At 53.7% G+C, this 20,179-nt stretch overlaps 2 protein-coding genes across 4 annotated transcripts in view; one reads left to right on the top strand and one right to left on the bottom strand.

The window, feature by feature from the left end:
• The window catches only part of RALGPS1 (Ral GEF with PH domain and SH3 binding motif 1), a 300,327-nt gene that overhangs the window by 119,504 nt on the left and 160,644 nt on the right, over window positions 1-20,179 (bottom strand). The window lies entirely within an intron of this gene.
• The window catches only part of ANGPTL2 (angiopoietin like 2), a 36,164-nt gene that overhangs the window by 12,222 nt on the left and 3,763 nt on the right, over window positions 1-20,179 (top strand). Inside the window, exons 2-4 of the mRNA XM_052647835.1 lie at window positions 1,144-2,009; window positions 17,673-17,866; window positions 19,495-19,765. Of these exons, the coding sequence (XP_052503795.1) occupies window positions 1,193-2,009; window positions 17,673-17,866; window positions 19,495-19,765 (1,282 nt within the window). The 5' untranslated portion in view covers window positions 1,144-1,192. The remainder of the gene's footprint in view (window positions 1-1,143; window positions 2,010-17,672; window positions 17,867-19,494; window positions 19,766-20,179) is intronic.

Here is a 20,179-nt window from a genome sequence, read left to right as displayed (position 1 = left end):
GGGAAAAAGTGATCATGCCGGGGAGCTGGGGAAGAGCGGCCGGAGCCACGTCCTTGAGTGGGCAGAGGAGTGAGCTGCGCACGTCCGTCCCCTCCCTCTTGGCCTGGCTTGCTCCTCCTCATCCCTCTGGGGTCAGCACGAAGGTCATTTTCTCAGGGAAGCTTTCCTGACCCCTCTGGCTAGGTCAGTTCCCCGTTCTACCCTCCCATCACATTCACCACGTCTGCCTCCTGGCACTCAGGGGCTCTGAGATGATGGGTAAGCCCGCTGAGGGCAGGGCTGGCTCTGTTCTGTTTGCAGCTGCACCTCCGGTAGCCAGCACACCGCTTGGCACACCCCAGGTGTTCCATGGACATCTGAGGAAGGAACAAATGGTCTAAGAACAGAATTGAAACCAATCTGGTGACACGTGTCTCTTTCCTGCTCCCACCTGGCTAAACCATGTTGCAATGATGGGGACAGTGTGGGTACTGCCTGTTGAAAATAGGTGCGTTTAGCAGAGCTCAGTTGTCTGCTCTGCAGCTTGGCTAACACACAGACTGAAGCCACATGACTGGACACATCTTTCCACTGACGTTGTCCACTACAAACCGAACACGTCCCATACCACATCTAGCGGATCATTCACTTAACAAACATTTGCAGACAGCTTCCTGAGTGCAGCGTCCTGAGGACACAAGATGGAAACAGATACAGTGCTGGCCCTCAGGGAGCACGGATCCATGAAGAGATCACACGGAGTTCAGATTCATCTCATGCGTGATGGGTGTTACAAAGGGCACGTCCAGCGGGAGACTTAACAGTCTGAGGCAGAGACTTCCTCTGCCTCCCCTCCCAGCTTCTAGCTGCCCTCCTATGGTTCTTGGGCTCCAGGCCAGGTGCTCGACGAGAGGGCCGTGGGCACTGGCTGGCCCCAGGAGTGGCGGAGCCTGGGCCTGCTGCCTTGCACATGCCCCAGTCCCCTCCCGAATCTTTTCCGCCTCTGCCAGGCCTCCTGTCCCCTCTCGCAGCTCCCAGAAGGGCTGCCTCCTGAAGCAGTGTTTTTGGAAACAGCTGCCCAGCGAGAAGGCTGAGCTCATCTGTGGCACTGGCCGCCGGCCGTGACATAACCATTACTGAGTCTGCTCCTCTGTTTACTTTCAGAGTTTCGTAGGCTCTGCTTGCAAAGACAAACCCCTGGTGTGCAAGGACCATGAGGCCGCTGTGCGTGACGTGCTGGTGGCTGGGACTGCTGGCTGCCCTGGGAGCAGCGGCGAGCCAGAAGGACGGCTTGGAGGGCACCGAGGAGGGCTCACCCGGCGAGTTCGTCTACCTGAACAGGTACAAGCGGGCTGGAGAGTCCCCGGACAAGTGCACCTACACCTTCATCGTGCCCCAGCAGCGGGTCACAGGCGCCATCTGCGTCAACTCCAAGGAGCCCGAGGTGCTCCTGGAGAACAGGGTGCACAAGCAGGAGCTGGAGCTGCTCAACAACGAGCTGCTCAAGCAGAAGCGGCAGATTGAGACGCTGCAGCAGCTGGTGGAGGTGGACGGCGGCATCGTGAGCGAGGTGAAGCTGCTGCGCAAGGAGAGCCGCAACATGAACTCGCGGGTCACCCAGCTCTACATGCAGCTCCTGCACGAGATCATCCGCAAGCGGGACAACGCGCTCGAGCTCTCGCAGCTGGAGAACCGCATCCTCAACCAGACAGCTGACATGCTGCAGCTGGCCAGTAAGTACAAGGATCTGGAGCACAAGTACCAGCACCTGGCCACGCTGGCCCACAACCAGTCCGAGATCATTGCCCAGCTGGAGGAGCACTGCCAGCGGGTGCCCGCCGCCCGGCCCGTGCCCCAGCCGCCCCCCGCCACCCCGCCCCGCGTCTACCAGCCGCCCCCCTACAACCGCATCATCAACCAGATCTCCACCAACGAGATCCAGAGCGACCAGAACCTGAAGGTGCTGCCGCCCCCTCTGCCCACCATGCCCACCCTCACCAGCCTCCCGTCCTCCACAGACAAGCCGTCGGGTAAGTCCTTCCCGACGTTGCGGAGACCCGCAACATCTGGGCCTCAGACCCGGGCACCGGGCCTCTCTTGGCTGTGAGTGCAAGCGGGGGAGGAATAGCGGCAAGCTGAAGCCGGGCCAAAGGCTTGTGCAATCCCCCAGCGGTCCCTGGGGCCAAGCTGCTGGAGCCGGCAGGGTGAGAGGGTGGCCACGGTCCTCAGATGGAAGCCCCAAGGTAGAACCAGGAAACGGAAGTGTTGGAAGACAGCAAATACTTTCTGGCTTCTGCTAGGAAAATCCCCGTTCTCTGGGCTCTGCGTGAGGTGCTCTGTGCTACTAGATAGGATGAGTGCTCCTCTGAGAGTTCGTAATGTGCCTGGCACAGAATTGGCATTCAGTGAATGTTCATGGAAGAAACAACAGACCAGAGGAAGAGAAAGTGTTATCACAGCAGAAGTAGGATGAACACGTGGTAGGGAGAGGCCTACTACCCTCCCTAGGAAGAAGCACTTTCTAAAGCCCACACATTTCCTAGAGTCTGCTGCAGTCTAGAATTTTCAGTGATGATTCCACACACTCTTAAATACGTGTTTCAGCTTAAAATATGGTAATTCTCAGATTATCATGATGGGGGAGGAAGGGGGCTGTTGGTAGGTTCTGAAGCTTGACCCAGACACTGGCGCCGGGCACTTTCGGTGTATGTTACCTCTTTAACCCCTGCGGCTCCTTATGGAAGGTTAACTGAGAGGATGAATGACTTGCTCACGCTGGGTCTGAATTCAGGCTTTTCACGTTAAAGCTGGGGCTGACCCCTCTGTGCACTAGGACCCTGGGCATCTGCACCCTGGGCCGGGGAACCATGAGTCCAGCCCCCCGGGGTTACTCATCCAGGACCTGTGAGTCTTCCAAACGGGCTGGTGGGTGAGGACTATATCCGTCTTTGCAGAAAGTAACCATGTATCTGCTTCAGTCAGTGACATTTGTACCACTTCGTTATATAAGCAGGGAGATATTTTTACTGAAAATATCCTGTTTTACACTTATTTCACACTTCTGAAAATAACCACCAGTACTGGGAAGAGCAGCTTCTTGCTAATTCCAGAGAGGGACTGAACCTGAGTGCAGGAGGGTGGCCCATGCGAAAGACAAGGGTGGCACTGTCTGCAGGTCCGGGGCGGTGGAGTGGCGGGGGGTGGGGATGTAGGAGCAAGGCATCTTACTCACAGCAAAGCCCTCTCCTGGGTGTGCAGGTTGAGGACTTGTGTTCTGGAGCAGACTGACCTGGGTTCAAATTCTGGTTTTACCACTGATCAGCTCCGGAACATTAGGCAAGTCATTTTGCCCCCCCCCCCAGAGCCTCAGTTTCCCCATCTGTTAATTGGTGATGGGTTTAAATAGTGCCTACCTGAGGATTAAATGAAATACTGCAAAACATGGTTAGCAGAGTTCTGGGCCCATGGTAAGTTTCATTACATGGCACCTATGAGCTTCCTCTGATCTTGGTCTCTTTATCTTGAAACAGGAGATTGAAATTTATTAATAAAAGACAGTCCATATTTAGCTCTGCATTCTACAGCTGATGACTGGTTCATTTATTGTTTGTTGTTGTTCAGTTGCTAAGTCTGACTTTCCCGTGACCCCACAGATTGTAGCCCGCCAGGCTCCTCTGCCCATGGGATTTCCCAGGCAAGAATACTGGAGTGGGTTGCCATTTCCTTTTCCAGGGGATCTTCCCGACCCAGGGATTGAACCCACATCTCCCACATTGCAGGGGAATCCTTTACCACCAAGCTACCAGGAAGTTCCACCAGAGAGGGCAGAGTATGCTAATACGCCTGATAGAGCACGCAGAGGGTAAAACATGCCCATGGGCACCAAATGAAGGCTCAGCTGAATACTGTGATTCTGACATGAGGCAAGCTGACCTCAATGTTTATGCAATAGATCTCCTCTAGCTTAAGCATCTCTGGTTTCTGACTCAACAATCCCAAGACATTCCTGAGCTTGAACTAAGCTGGCAGATACATAGTGGAGGAACAAAGACCTAAGTCTGCATCCAGGGTCTACCTTTTGCTAACTGTTCACTCGTGAGAAAGTTACTTAACTCTTCTGAGCCTCATTTTTCTCCTCTGTAAACTGGGGACAAGAGTCATAACATCACAGGCTTGCTGTGGAAACTCAGCGCAATCAGGCATATGATATACATCATGTAGGGGCAGCCAACAATAGCTGAGTCCCTCCTCTTTGCCAATCACAGTGCTGGACTGTGTGAAAATGACAGTCATAACCTTCGGGAATTTAGTCTGGAGGGAGGTGGCAGATTCATGAATGCATGGAGCCCATCTGTGCTGTGTGCTGCACTTAGTCACTCAGTCGCGTCCGACTCTTCGCGACCTCACGTCTGCTGCCTACCAGTTCTCAACTCCAAAATCAGCACCTCAGATCTTACAAGGGGTTTCGCTGAGAGGGAGCACCTGCAAAGCCAACATTTCCAGAACGTTGTGAGAACTTCTGGGACCAACATAGCAAAGTGCCTGACATCAGAATGCAGTGAAAACCAGGGGCCGTGCAGTCACCACGGTAGCGCTACGGGGCGCTGGCCGGCTGCAGCGGGGCGTATGAGGGCCTGCGCACTAGGTCTACAGTGGGGCATGACTGAGTCTGCCGGGAGTAGAAGGGGCAAGCTGCACAGAGTCGGGGACGGCGGTGTTGCCTCCTGAAGGGTCTGTAAGAGTTTACCAAGTGGATTCAGGAGTTGGGCAACTGAGTTACGAGGGGGTCCCCCGTGGAGATAAGTCCGTGCAAAGACCCAGGGGCCTGGCCCGATCCTAGGCCCCTCAAGTGGCCCAGCTCCACTGCTTCTTCACATGCATGATTCAGTCGAGACTGTGTGCTTTCCAAGGCTCCTGGGTGTGACCAACCCCTTTCCCTCCCACTGAAGGAAGCCCACCAGCATGGAGGGAACAGCAGTGATTTTATCATGGAGATCATCGGAATGCCCTATAACTAACTTTTTTTTTTTAAGCAAAGCCCTCCCAAATGTTGGTACCGATTGTTGGTAACTGCTTTCTCGTGACTCATCTGACTACTGAGCTTTCCACACGAGGCACATCCCCCATCCTCCCCAGACTAAACACCTGGCTGCGGAAGCTGAAAGGGGCGGGCAGAGGCTGCAGGCCCTCCCCTTTCCTGGTGCTGGACCGGGCAGGAGGAAAAGGCAGAAGGTCTCTCCAGCCAATCAGCAGAGAGCTCCGAGCCAGCCTGTGCTGAGAGCTTGGAGCAGGGTCTGGTGCAGACGAAACTTCCCTCTTTGCTCTGGCCGGACAGTTCCTTAGGCCCATGGACATCACACAGTCACAGACACCTCTGCAATTAAGCACCTCGGCACTCGCGCCCTGGCAGCTTCTAAGTCTCCCATTCCACAGCCTCAGAGCCACCACCTCTTCCCGTTGTCCCAGCCGCTCGGTCGGCAGCACGCCCCTCCCCAGGGGCTGAGGCGGCCGTGGCCACTTATCTGACGCTGCACTCACCAGCTTGTTCCCGGCCAGACGGTAACAGGCTGGCCCCAGGCCAGACCCAGGCCGCTGAGAGCCTGAGTGATGAGGCCCAGGCAAACTCCTGGCTTCCCTGGCGCCTCACTTGGGTTTTGTCCTGTCTCTCTCCGTCTGGCCAGACCTAAGGGCATTTCCATGAGGGTGATGTTTGTGACGAGACCTGGGCCAAATGGCCCTGCCTGTGGCCCTTTTCCCTGGGCGGGGTGTGTGTGTGTGACCTATGGCCCTCTGCCAGGGGGGTCCAGGGGCGACTGCCGCCCTCCCTCCCCCTCCACTCTTCCTCACACTCACGAGTCCCTGACCTCTTCCTCACCTGCATGCCCTGTGCACGCATGTCAGTTAGATCTGTTAAAGAGGAAGAAGGCTGCAGGGGTCACTCTCTAAAAGTCTCAGGAAAGGACAGCATGGAGCCTCGGCTCTGGCCTGCTCTCAAGGTGGTCCTGCGAGGCCCGGGACATGACCCCTCAGCCCAGCCTGGGCACTGCCATGCATATGCCAGCCCTCCTGCCACAGTGCCATCCTAGGGACTGACCAGAGAAGAAAAGAGAGTGTGGCCTCCAGCTACCACAGGGAAACCATGTCTAAAATGCAACTTTAAAAATCAAAAGGAGTAGGCATTTCCAGCTGTCTTCTCTCCGGAGAAAAACATAATCAGTTCGGTTTGTTTTCTCAGTGGATAGAGAAGGGACCTTAAAATCATTAAATTTTGGAGCTTGTTAGGAGCCTCTCGGGTCCCCTGGCATAGCCTGCTTGTTCCAGAGTCTGTCGGTGACAGAGCCAACACTGGTCCCAGGACTGGTCACTTCTAGGCTATTAAGGTTCAGAGAGGTTAAGCAACTTAGGGAAGACTACACAGCCTTGGCTCAACCAAAGTTCAGACCCAAGTCGCATCTTAACGACTCTGGGATACTGGAAATTGCCATGGAAAGCCTGGGGGAAACTGATGTGGATATCACTATATAGATGCTTGACTTGACCTCCAGTGCCAGCTGCCTGGGACCTGACGCTCCATCACAACTTCATGTACCGGGTTCCAGACAGCTCCCCATAAAAGATCAGCTAGATTTGTGACGTCTGTTATTAGAACTCGCATGGTTCTGATAACAGAGACATCATCACTGTGAATATAGGATAAAGGAAGTAGACCTAAGCTAGCCTCATACTACAGAGTTCCTAAAACAATGGAGTTCTCCCACAGAAAACACAATATGCACCTGACTCCCCATCAGTGGACCCAGCTGGAGCCGTCGATACCAAGCCTGGGCCAGTTCTCCAGGGTTACTTCTACTCAGCATTTTAATGCCTAGTCTGAAGTCCTGACTTCTTTAAATATGTTAACCCTAAATATATAAAACTCAGTAGCTATGATTTGTTCTTCGGGCCACAACAGGTGGCAATCTCTCTGCTTCACAGAGAACACATAGAAATCACCCATCCCTCACGACGGATGCTCCCTGGCCATGGAGCCACAGACAGCCCTAACAAGACTGTTTTCCTAGATGGATTTCTTATATTTAGAGAGACAGACAGAGAGAGAGACAGAGAGATAAAGGCAATTTTAACATCACCCTGCAGCATGTGGGATCTTTGTTCCCCAACCAGGGATTGAACCTGGGCATCCTGCATTGGAGGCGTGGACTCTTAACCACTGAACCGCCAGGCAAGTCCCCTCCCTTTATATTTTATTTCCCCCTACGAGGCAGGAAATATGTACATTCAGTCGTGGTCTAAAACAGAGAACGAGATTGGTCACTCGTGTCTTCCATTCCTTCTGGAGGTCAAGCAACGGTCGCTCCGGTGAGGGCTGCTGGTCCCACATGTGTCAGAGGCCCGGTGGGGGGCTGGAGCGAGGCACTGTGAGGATGGTGAGGGTGTGGCCACCCGGCACGTGGCCTTTGGAGTCACAGAGGCCGCGGGAAAACCCAGCTTGGCTCTCTTGCCTCCAGAGCCTGCGCTGTTTTGTTTCTAGAATGTTATTGTTAAACAACATAAGACTCCCTAATTCATTAGTAACAACGTCATCCAGTGATATTTCAAAGAGCATTCTTTGCTAGCTTCTTCATAAACAGATGCCACTTGAGTTCGAATGGGGTCATCTTCCTCCCAGCTTTGCTTTCTCTGCTCTCCTCCTGGGGGTTCCCCCGTGGCTCAGTGGTAACGAATCTGCTTGCCAATGCAGGAGACGCAGGTTCCATCCCTGGGTTGGGAAGATCACTTGGCGAAGGGACTGACAACCTGCTCCCGTTGCCTGGGAAATCCCATGGAGAGCCAAGCCTGGCAGATCGCAGTCCACGGGGTCACAGAGAGTCAGACACAACGGAGCAATTGAGCATGTGTGCGCTCCTCCTGGGATACCTTGGAGCAGAGCACCACGGCAAGCTCTCCGCTGTTACTCAGGCACGTTCCAGGGAGGACGTTCGGCTAAATCCTCAGGCTGTTTACAGCCCTGGGAGATAAACCATCAACTTGTTATTGTTACAAGTGGTGAGTTGGCATCCTTCGGCCTGGAAATCCCAACAGTTTGGCACTTGGCAGAATGAATGTAATCTAGAAAATCCTGGAGCTCAGAACTCTCTGGCCAGCTCACCAGTCACAGGAAAGGATTGCTCTGATGGATTTATGCAGTGGACTGCATTGTAACCCTGGGATGCTCCCCGAGAAAAAAAACGATAAAGGAGGCAGAATTAAGTTAGCATCATACTTCAGCATCTAGTGGGTCGAGCACTGTTATAAAAGTCCCAGTGGTCTTGGTCAGCATCAAGGAAGGAAGGCAGACGTTGAGACTGCCCCAGGGACAATGAGACTACCACCCCACCTCCCCTATAGCACTTCAGATGCCCCTGCGATGACCCTGGAGGAAGAAAAACATTGGATCCTGGTCTCTCATCACAAGATGAGCCAATGAGCTGCAAGGCCTGGAATGCTTTTATGTCATTTTTTTCAAATGAATAAGTGATTTTCCCAGAATAGATTTTTCTAATAATTTATGTTAAAATTACTGTACACACAGAGAGAAATTTTGCTAGGAACATTTAAGTGATAGATAAAATAGTGGTTTTTTGTTTTTTTTTTTTTTAATTTCCAAATGTTGAAACCAAGCAATTTTAGGTGGCATGCTAGAGTAACATCCAAAAGAACAGAAAATCCAGTCACCTGGCCCTAGTCATGTACATATGTGAGAAATGGGCCATGAAGAAAGCTGAGCATCTTGAATTGTGCTGGAGAAAACTCTTGAGTCTCTTGGACTGCAAGCAGATCGAACCAGTCCGTCCTAAAGGAAATCAACCCTGAATATTCATTGGAAGGACTGATGCTGAAGCTGAAGCTCCAATGCTTTGGCCACCTGCTGCCAAGAGCCCACTCACTGGATGAGACCCTGATGCTGGTAAAAATTGAAGGCAAAAGGAGAAGATGGGGACAGAGAAGGAAATGGTTAGATAGCATCACTGATTCAATGGGCGTGAATCTGAGCAAACTCTGGGAGATAGTGAAGGATAGGGAAGCCTGGTGTGCTGCAGTGCATGGAGTCGCAAAGAGTCAGACACGACTTGGCGACCGAATACCACCACCATCCTGAGCATGAAGTGTGGGCATCCTACTTCGGGCTGTCTAGGCTTCCCCAGAAAACAGGTTTCATTTCTCAAGGTTTGATCTGGATGCTAATCATCCTCTGCTGTGGAGCGGTCCCTGCTACTGGGTGGATTTATTACTACTGATTCTCAAACTGGAAAAAAACCAGAATGAAGATGGCAAAGGGAGCCCAGCTCACCGTGGTGAGAAGACGGGAGGCAGGGAAAGGTGAGGGGGCAAGAGGTGACTCTAGGCGCTAAACTGGGTCAGCACGTGATCACTGCCCTGAGAAGGCAGTAGGAAGAGCCAGGGCATGGAAAGCAGATGTGGAATCCCCACTCCCCACATCCTCCAGTTCCCAGGCGTGGGACTGCTCCAAACCGGGCCTCGTGAGTCTAAAATAGAGTGTGTAAAGCACCCAGCAAGTGAAAGGCTCCACATCCGTGGCAGTCATCCTTCTGACTATATTCCAGTAAAGACAGACACTTAAGGCTCTGTGGGAACCCCGAGGACTGAGTAGCTCTTCCAGAGGTGGGGGCAGGCTTCCTGGAGGAGGACTGAGGACCAGGCAGATAGCTCTCAGAACCACTGCCCCCATCGTCAAGAAACCAGGAAGATTAGGCTTGGTGCTGAGCAGATGTCCTGTGCTCAGAAAGAGGAAAAAGGATGAAGTACAAGAATTGCGTGCCTACCAGTTGGTGGTATGTGGTCAAACCCCAGTGAAATTATATACAGAAAAGTTTATGAAGAGGGGTGTGTGGCATTGGGAAAAGTGAAAGGTGATCAATGAAAGCAAACAAGGTTCTCTAGGAACAAGCCTGTAAACCAATTCCCTCTCTTGGGAAGGGTGAACAGGGTGGCCAACATAGGAAAAGGCGCCCATCCAGGACCTGCAGGGTCGTAGTCAGGGGTCTACAGAGCTCCTCCACAAGGTGCCCTGGGAAGGCTCTCATCGCTGCAGCCAGGGGGTCCAGAGCTTCACCCCACCAGTCTGGGGAGCCTCAAGGAGCTGCTCTGAACCCAGAGAACCCCCCACAGCCCCTCCTAATCTGACTTCTTTTCTTTTTGAAATCGATTTGAAGTCCCCATCTGTCCCCTGCCCAAGGGTACTGGTGGACACCCAGGAGTGGACGCTGTGCTTTTCAAAGTGTTCTTTGGGAAGCAGAGCTGCTTATCTGTCTATCCTGAGGTCAAACAGGCGAAATGGAATCCCTTCAGGCTCTTCCTGGGCCCCAGGGGCTCTTGTTTGGGGAGGTCTCAGAACGTACCAAGTGCAGTGAAATATACCCACCTTGCACTACCAATGTAACTTTTACTGTAAAAATTTTGAAAGGAAATTTTTTAATAATTTAGCATTTGTAAGTATTTGGCCAAGAGCAGCACAATTAATTTATAGTTGGCTCTGAGTTCTCGGGAAACATCAGGCATGTTGAGGAATTCTTGGGGAAGTGAGAAAAAACTACCCTACAAATTGTTTTCAAAAGTAATAACATTTTTGAAGACTAAATTTAATGGACTTGACAAGATGTTACACTTTGTAGAAATTTAATTGTATGCTTATAAATTTGGACTTAGCCCCCCCTTTTTTCCCCCCCATATTTTAGAGTTAACACATTTTTTTAGGCCTGAAACGCTTTTCATAAGCTCCTGAAAAGCATGTCAGCCCCAGGCAGTGGGCTCTGTGTCCGAGGACTTACAGGGCCTGAACAGCAGGCACAAGCGTCTGAACTCTTTGCCCAAAAGAACCAGAAACGGTCCTCAGAGGGTCACCGCTGGGGCGGGTGCTACAGGAGCTTGGCCAGGATGGCTTTGGGAATGTACCAGCTGTTCTGTGTTAGGTCATTGTTTTGTGCTCTGGTTCACCGAAAAGTGGTGACTGATGGAGAATATAGGTGTTCACAACCGAAGTATGGTTTCCCCAGCTGTCTGTATGCGTGTGACTTGGGCAGCACCCGCTCTCCACATCTGGGTGTCAGCTCTCTGGCCTCACCTGGGATGCCAGACAGGTCCTGACACTGGGCGGGGGCCGGACTCACACCTAAGCAGTCCACGTGTCCTGGCGCTCAGATGATTGATTTGAGTGGAATATTCCAGATCCAATTTCAACAACTAGTCATTTCTCCTGTTAGAAAACCATTTCCAGAGAGTGGCCAAAAGACCTGGAGGCAGGCCATCTGTGAGAATAACGGGGACCAGCACACGGTTCTCACGTAAAGGCAGTGCTTCCTGGGGACGCCACAGAAGCCCCTCCCAGGGCCCACGCATGGACTAAGACACCCCAGAACCTTCCCCTCAGGCCACAGACTCCTCTGCGTGGGCTCAGGTGGCCCAGTCTGGAGACATGGGGTAGAGATGCCTGGCAGGCGGTGGGCTGGCAGTGTGGTCTAGGCCAGCTCACGGCCGGGAAGGGCTCTGCGCTCTCCCCAAGCCTCAGGGCACCACAGAGAAGAGCCATAGAGGTCCGATGTCCATCCACTCCTCAGCTCCTGGCCTCGGCCGGTCGGCCTGGTCAGATCTTCACGGGCCACGTTCCCCTGGTGGAGGGGTGACTGTGTTGAAAACTGATGCAGGTGGTGAGCCCACTTCTCACGTAGGGCCTAGGTGGGCGAGTCAGGCTGAAGCTGGTCTGCCTCAGACCCACAGGGAGGACACTGGGACTAAGAAGTCAGCTGGGGGTCTCGGCTGACTGCGGGCTAAAATCCAGCTTCACAGAGAGGCCCTGCTGTTGGGGGTGCTGAGCCCCAGGTGGGCCAGCGATATGTGGCTCCTGGCTTCCTGGGAGGCGAGGAACCCCAGTGAGGAGGAAGGGAGTGGGAGGGCACTTAGGGCCCCAAACCTGAAGACCTCCAATGCTCACCAGACCCTGGGACTTGGGGGCCCAAGACTTGTCTGTTCTTTGCTCCCACGGCCAACATCCCGTCTCCCCGAGGCCTCCTGACTCCAGGGCCCGTGTGCCCTCCACTCCCCGTCCTGCCCCTCCAGGGAACCATGCAGACTCCGCTCAGCCACGGCACTTCTCTTCACGTGGAATGTGCTGGTCGCAGCTCCGCCGAGAGTGTAAATATGGTCTTTATAGAGAGAAGGCTGGGGCGCTCCCTGCACTCAGAGCCTCAGGGCCGCCGAGTTAGTGTTGGCCTGGCACTCCGGGCAGGGCTGCCCTTTCAGAAGGAGAGCCAAGTGAAACACCGCTGGGCACTCTGCGCTCTCTAAGGAGAGCCCTGCCCGCCGCACGCCAAAGATGCAGCTTCATTGACAAAAAAAGGTTTCCATTCTTCATCCCAATGCTTCTTTGTGGCCCTGTCCACTGAAATTCTGACTTTTACAATACGCCTTTATGGAAAACGTCTATCAGTAAATAAGCTTACACTTAGTCTTGGGAATCAAAAAAGCAAATCCAATCGCTCGTTTGGGGTGGACAGCTCTAAAACTACCAGCTTTCAACTGTCAAAGGAAAGGAAACTCGCACCCTCTCTGGCAGCTGCCCTGGTCAGCCTTGCGCTGGGTGCTGTCTTCCAGAGACCCTCAGAACAGTAAGGTCCTTTCTCTCTGATTACAGAAGAGGAGGCGGAGGCCCAGTGAGGACCTGCTCAAAGTCACACAGTGAGGAGATGAGGCCATCAAGCTTTGAGCCGAGGGCTCCAGTCCCAGGCACACAGATATCTGAGTCAAAGTCTGACACCTCGCCGAGTCCTTCACGACGATGCCATGTATGTGCCCAGGTGCTCAGTCGTGCCCGACTCTGTGCGACCCCATGGACTGTAGCCCACCAGGCTCCTCTGTCCCTGGGGTTCTCCCAGCAAGAACACTGGAGTGGGAGCCACATCCTCCTCCAGACACCACGCACACATACCAGTTATAGGTTTCTCATCAGAGGCGGTGTCTTGACTCTGTCATTTTAATGCAGCTGCATGACAATCTCCCTGCTGCTGTTTTTCTGCTCCTTTATCATTTTATTGCTGCCAACATTTCAATGCCAAGTATTTTCCCGACTAATTTTCGTCCACCATTTAATTTACTGACCCTTGCCCTGGCGCCTTTAAGAAGAAAAGGGAATGTGTTTGAATGCAGGAGCTCTTCTAGAGCTCTGCAGGGGTGTCTGAGGAATCACTGTCTGGAACGGGAGGTCACACTCTGGATGGGAGGTCCGCAGGGCCATGTGAAGTGCAGCACGCAGGGGATACATGGAGATCTATTTCAGTAACTGCAGAAAATACTAAACATGTCTACACTATTTCACAGTTACCCCATGACTTTAGAAAGCATGCCATACCTACAAGACTTAGAGGAAAGAATTGCTAGGTTTGCCTTTTTTAAAAAAAGAGGAGGTGGTCCAGTGGTCAAGAATCCACCTGCCAATGCAGGGGATACAGGTTCGATCCCTTGTCCGGGAAGACTCCGCACGCCACGGAGCAACTAAGCCCGTGCACCACAACCATTAAGCCCTTGCACCCTACAGCCTGTGCTCGGAATCAAGAGAAGCCGCCGCAATGAGAAGACGGAGCACTGCAACTAGAGAGCTGCGCCCGCTCGCCGCAACCAGAGAAGAGCCCGAGTACAGCAAGGGAGACCCAGTGTGGCCATAAGTTAATAAATAAACACAAGTCTAGGCAATGGCACCCACCCCAGTACTCTTGCCTGGAGAATCCCATGGACGCAGGAGGCTGGTGTGCTACAGTCCATGGGGTCACTAAGGGTCGGACACGACTGAGCGTCTTCACTTTCACTTTTCACTTTCATGCATTGGAGATGGAAATGGCAACCCACTCCAGTGTTCTTGCCTGGAGAATCCCAGGGATGGGGGAGCCTGGTGGCCTGCCTAGTCTTTGCGGTCGCACAGAGTCGGACACGACTGAAGCGACTTAGCAACAGCAGCAGCAGCAATGGTAAAAATAAATCAACAAAAAACATTTTAAAAAAGAAAAGGAAGGCTGATATGTCATAAGAAACACTGAAACAGTTAAAATAGTTATAAAACAGGCAAAGGACACTAAAACGTAAGCATAGAAGAAAAATCAAGAAAGATTTTAAAAGGCACAACACTTTGACAAAGAAGAACTGTAAGTCCTTATTTTCTTAGCCTGGCTGCGGGGCAACGATTAAGACGAGTGTAGGACACGACTGAAGCGACTTAGCAGCAGCAGCAGGAACACCGAGAGAACTCAGCCAGGCCCCTGCCCTGCAGTCCAACCTGCTCAAGGAGCAGAAAGAGGACTTCCGGATGTGGGCTCTGGACACCACCCGGGTGCAGGTACCGCACCTTCCCCCTACCGGTCACGTGACCTCAGGAGTGTCACCCAAGGTCCCCATGCTCTACTGTCTTCATCTGTGGAGGCGGGGGAGCCTACCTGGCAGGTGTGTCAGGAAGATCTCAGGTATGAATGCATGGATGGGGCACGTAGTAAATACCCGCAGTGGTGGCTAGTAGAAATATTTTAGTATTACTTTCACTCCAGTCAAGCCTCTCTTAGCTCCAAGGTTTTACAATCTGGGGTTTGGAGGTTCATTTACCTTCTAATTATCAGCAGAATTGTGTGTCTTTCTGGATAGAGGATCTGGAGCATCCTCCAAATGTTTAAAAGGACTGGTGGCCCCAAAACATTTAAAAACATGTGCCTCTTAAAAAAAAACGGCCTTTTGGAGAAACGTCAAAGGCAAAGCTGGAACCGCTCCTGGAACCCAGACAGGTAGCGCAGGTGGGAGCCACGAGGCTGACTGCCCCCGCCCCCTGGGCCTCAAAGACTCTCCCCGTGTGGCACCCCCGCCTTCCAAGCCAGCCTTTCAGCCTGAGGATCCGTGGGACCCGCTGTAGCTCTTCAGGGAGAGGAAGAGGCCTGGCTGCTCGTCTGCCATGGGTGCTGTTCTGCAGGCTGCTGGACCTTCTGTCACCCGCTTCCACGCCCAACAGGCTCTCTTGCGCATCTGACTCGGTGTTGAGCTGGGAGGCCTCCCACCCCTGCTCCGCGCTCCGCTCCAGCTGCCAGGGACAGACTCCCATTCTCTGCCTGGGTCCCCAGGGCTGGGGGCTGAACACAACCCATTTTTTCTTTTTCTCCGTCATGAATGTTCTTTCCGGAGGTGTGGGCTCCCCTTCTCGGGATGGAAGAGGCACAAGGCAAAGGAGGTAGCTGTTTGTGTTGTACCTGCTACAGGGCGGGCGCTTGGAACCAAGAGGGCTGGCCGGCGGGTAAATGGGTGAGCAGCTGCTCCCTGGAGGATGCAGGGAGGGGGCCAGCGGTCAGTGGTGAGTGCCCACCTTTCTTCTCGGTGCTGCTTCTCGGCACAGAGGGTGCAAAAGGCAGTCCGTGCCCTGCCGTCAGGTTCCAGGTGGGGATGCTCACGCACTGTCATGAGGCCTCAGGAAAGGCCCACCTGAGGGTCCGACAGAGACCACACCCAACCTCATCCTGCTTAACCATCACAGAGGACTAATCCAGCCCCATCGCTGCCAGGAGGGCGTATGAGAAGTCTGATCAACACGGGAAAAGCTACATACACCTGCCACCTGTGCCTGTCCACAAGCAGAAAGGACTGGATCCACGGGAATACAGGTCGAGAGAAGGCTTCCACCGCCCAGCACAGGACCTGCCGGGCCCAGGACTCAATATTAACAGTTGTTGAACAAACAAATGCACAAATGGAACAAGATAGACTTATCTTAGGACTTTTGGTCTGAACCATTTTCTGTTTAGGACTGCTTTGAAGAGAAGTTGAAGCTGTGTGTGGTGATATTATTTAAAAATACACAGCTCAGTGGCTAGGTCCTGAAAAATATCTGAAGTTTCCTCAGATCAATTAGGATGAATCCAGTTTACTTGGCTCCTAGTGACTCGGGTTTGTGCCCTTTTGCGGACATGACTAACGTTCAAACATGGGAAACCACTGCCAGGGGAAGTGGGGGAGGCGTGAAAGACCTCTCACAGTGACCCCACCTACTCTGACCCGGCTGCCCAAGCTCAGGGAAGTCACAGGTCACAGAACCCCTCTGGTCTCAGTTTCAGAAAAGCCATGTATTGGGATGGGCTGGATACCATCCTTTAAGCTCATGGACCTTAAAACGTGAGCTCTGAGTGCCTCCTGGCAGTGACGGGGCTGGATTAGTCCTCTGTGATGGTTAAGCAGGATGAGGTTGGGTGTGGTCTCTGTCGGCCTTGGTGAGCTTGCTCTAGAATATACTGATAGAGCTAAACAGAAATGTTTTTGTTGTTCAGTTGCTAAGTCGTGTCGGACTCTTAGTGACCCGATGGACTGTAGCACAGCAGGCTTCCCCTGTCTCCCGGAGTTTGGTCCATTGAGTTGGTGATACTATCCAAACATTTCATCCTCTGCCACCCCCTTCTCCTCCTGCCCTCAATCTTTCCCAGAAAGAAAGTGAAAGTGAAAGTCGCTCAGTAGTGTCTGACTCTTTGCAACCCCATGGACTATACAGTTCTTGGACTTCTCCAAGCCAGAATACTGGAATGGGTAGCCCTTCCCTTCTCCAGGAGATCTTTCCAACCCAGGGATCGAACCCAGGTCTCCTGCATTGCAGGCTGATTCTTTACCAGCTGAGCCACAAGGGAAGCCCAAGAATACTGGAGTGGGTAGCCTATCCCTTCTCCAGGAGATTTTCCCGACCCAGGAATCAAACTGGGGTCTCCTACACTGCAGGCAGATTCTTTACCAACTGAGCTATCAGGGAAGCCCAATCTTTCTCAGAATCAGGGTCTTTTCCAATGAGTTGGCTCTTCTCATCAGATGGCCAAAGTATTGGAGCTTCAGCATCAGTCCTTCCAATGTTTCCCTGGTGGCTCAGATGGGAAATCTATGAAGAGAGGAGCCTGAGGGGCTATAGTCCATGGGGTTGCAAAGAGTCAGACACAACTGAGCAATGAACAAAAACTTAAGTACCCCCAAAAGATATCTGGAGGCCAGTGTCTGAATCCCAGAAATGTCCCAAAATTTCTGGCTACAGGTTCTGGGCACCACTGGGGCCCCTGTGACCCAGTAGAAGTTCACTTACTAAAGCCTGCAGCAGCGGTTCCCAAGCACCGTCGCTAGGAAGGCTGGTGTGGAGTCAGCCAGGCCAGGAAGGGCAGCGAGCCAGGCTCGCTGGCCAGGCGGAGCCCCACCAGGTGCTGACAGACGCTGCTGCCCCTCAGCAGGCTCACAAATAAAACAACTTAGAAAAATCACTCCCGGAATTGCACACAAATATCCCAGCCATCCATACAGTTCCACGAGGTAAACATAAGCTGCCTCTACAGAAGGGGGAAACAGAGGGCTTGGCAAGTAAGGAAGCTCGGCCAACCACACCATGTGGCAGTCAGGGGTGAAAGTGTGCGCAGAACCCAAGTGTCCGGGCCCCCAAGTCCTGGGTTCTTGTCTTTACATCACGTTACTTCTCAAACTCACAAACCCAAAGCAGTGCCCTGCAGGCCTGTGGCTTCCAGCCAGAGCCCGGCCTGGGGCTGTACTGCTCCGGGTGCAGCCGGTGGTGGAGGGGTGGGGGTGGAGGGGGGAGGATGCAACTCGGGGGCCAGGTGACAGGGCAGTCCGTGATGCATGCACACCTGTGTCCCCAGGCCCATGGAGAGACTGCCTGCAGGCCCTGGAAGATGGCCATGACACCAGCTCCATCTACCTGGTGAAGCCAGAGAACACCAACCGCCTCATGCAGGTGTGGTGCGACCAGAGACACGACCCCGGGGGCTGGACGGTCATCCAGAGGCGCCTGGATGGCTCGGTCAACTTCTTCCGGAACTGGGAGACATACAAGGTGAGGACACCCACACACACACACACAGAGCGCCAGGGTCCTCGGAGGGAGGCCTGTGTGGCCCCAAGAGAGGTGGACCCTGACAGAGCCAGCAGGTGGGGAGGACTGGCTGCTCCTCCCCTGCCCCACCAACAACTGTGGCGGGGTACAGAGTGAGGGGTCCAGACCATGAAAGCCCCATGGACGGGGCTGGATGTGGGGAACACTGTGGTCCCAGCTGGGGCTCCCAGGGGAAGACCTGCCCTCGGAGCCCAGAAAGGGCAGGGCCTGAGGCTCCAGGGGCCTTCGAGGATCTCCCACACAGCCCGCTGTAGGGAACTGCGGAGATACTGGGTCCTAGCCCCAGGGTTCAGCCTCAGGGCTCCCAATTCCCAGGGAGCTGAGCGCTCCTCCTCCTTCTGAAGGGGAGGCTGAGGGCTCCGCCCACTCCTGGCTTCCTCTTCTGAACAAAGAGGCCGTACTGAGGACACCCCTGCAAGCAGGTGCTTCTGTTCATCACCTCCTTACTCTCAGGCCAGCCCTGGTGGGGAGAGGCTGGCCTGGACCCAGTTTAGGGATGAAACGTCTGCACAGACAGGAGCAGGCAGAGCAGTGAACACAGCTGAGGCACAGCCTCGATGCCCGCTCGCTGACCAGCACCAGGATCGCAGCACCCACACGAGGCTCCGCGGGCCCCACTCCTGCCCTGCTTGTCCTCCAACCCACCTCCTGACCAGCCTGTGCCCTTTGCTTCCTCCTCTTTCTCCACTGCCTCCTAGCTGAGAGGTTCTTGAAGACTCACTTCCCTAACTCCTTCCATCTCCTTTCCATGTTCCCTTCCTCAGAGCAGTTGGCACAGGGGTCACATCTGGGCTTCTTGGCTCAAATCCTGGCTCACGTGCTCTGCGACTCTGGGCCTCTCTGGGCTTCAGTCCACCCACTCTAGGGAGGACACTGAGAGTGCCCCGCTCACAGAGCTGGCGTGAGGATTAAGAAAATAACCTATGAAAAGTTCTGATAAGAGTGTCAGCACATCGTTAAGTGCTTACTGAACACTAGCTATTATTATCATGAACAAATTCAGCTATTTCCAAGACTTCAAGTGGCCACCACCTGGCCGATGACTCTCAAAATTATATGGAAAAATGGTAATATATCCACTGGATTCTAGACCTAGGAGGGACCATGCCTTTGTCAGAGGTCACATCTGTGCCTTAGTTTATAAGAGACTCTTACACACAGCCCCTCCCCAGAGAAAGGAACGGAAACTCAGAGAAGGTAAGGGAATTGCCCAAGGAACTCATGTTGCAAGCCTACTGTGTGCTAGGCTCTCAATTTACCAGGTTACGTGTGTCCCTAGAGCAACCCTGCAGGATGGGTAACGTAGAGGAACCCATGTTCACACACTGCCCAGCATGAGACAGGCACTCTCTCAATGGTCTTGAGTGATGCCTGACTGAAGCTGAGAACATGCAAAGTGACTGATCAAGTGACAGCCAGGTGGGGAAAACAAGGGATTATATGCAGGCATGCCTTCTGCTCTGCCTGCTTCCAAGACCCCGCATCCGGCACTGAGCAGCCGACAGCTGGGCCCAGCTGGCTGAGCACACTGCGTATTCCTTACTGACGCTCTCCCGCATTTTCCCCAGCAAGGGTTTGGGAACATTGACGGCGAGTACTGGCTGGGCCTGGAGAACATTTACTGGCTGACGAACCAGGGCAACTACAAGCTGCTGGTGACCATGGAGGACTGGTCTGGCCGCAAGGTCTTTGCAGAGTATGCCAGCTTCCGCCTGGAGCCTGAGAGCGAGTATTACAAGCTGCGGCTGGGGCGCTACCATGGCAACGCTGGCGACTCCTTCACCTGGCACAACGGCAAGCAGTTCACCACCCTGGACAGAGACCACGACGTCTACACAGGTAGGAGCAGTGGGGTCACTGGCAGGTGAAGGGCCGGGGAAAGGGATCAAAGCCCAGCCTCTGACTCCCAGGCCTGAGAACAGGACCACCCCAGGGCCCAGCTGCCCAGCTCTGTTCCCATCCCCTGAAGATCTACTCCTCCGCCCTCTGCCCACAGATCCCCTTTGCAAGGCTGGGTCAGCGTGGCACTCACGGAAAGGGGAAGGTACAGAGGTCCCCGAATGACACACTGGAGGGCCACTCTGGGCCAAGCTGGACATTGCGCTGGGCTGTGCACGGCGTCACTCCCTGCCTGAGCACCGGAGTTGGGGCCACACAGCCTTCGGAGAAAGGCTGCCCCGCCTCCACGCCACAGTGCCTCCCAGTTCCTCTGGGCCTGTTTCCACATCTGGGAATGAGGACACGCCTAGCGGG

The sequence above is a fragment of the Budorcas taxicolor genome, chromosome 11 (genome assembly GCF_023091745.1).
Source record: "Budorcas taxicolor isolate Tak-1 chromosome 11, Takin1.1, whole genome shotgun sequence".
Lineage (NCBI taxonomy): Eukaryota > Metazoa > Chordata > Mammalia > Artiodactyla > Bovidae > Budorcas > Budorcas taxicolor.
The sequence above is the reverse complement of the archived record's forward strand: the minus strand, read 5'-3'. Positions and strand labels throughout refer to the sequence as shown.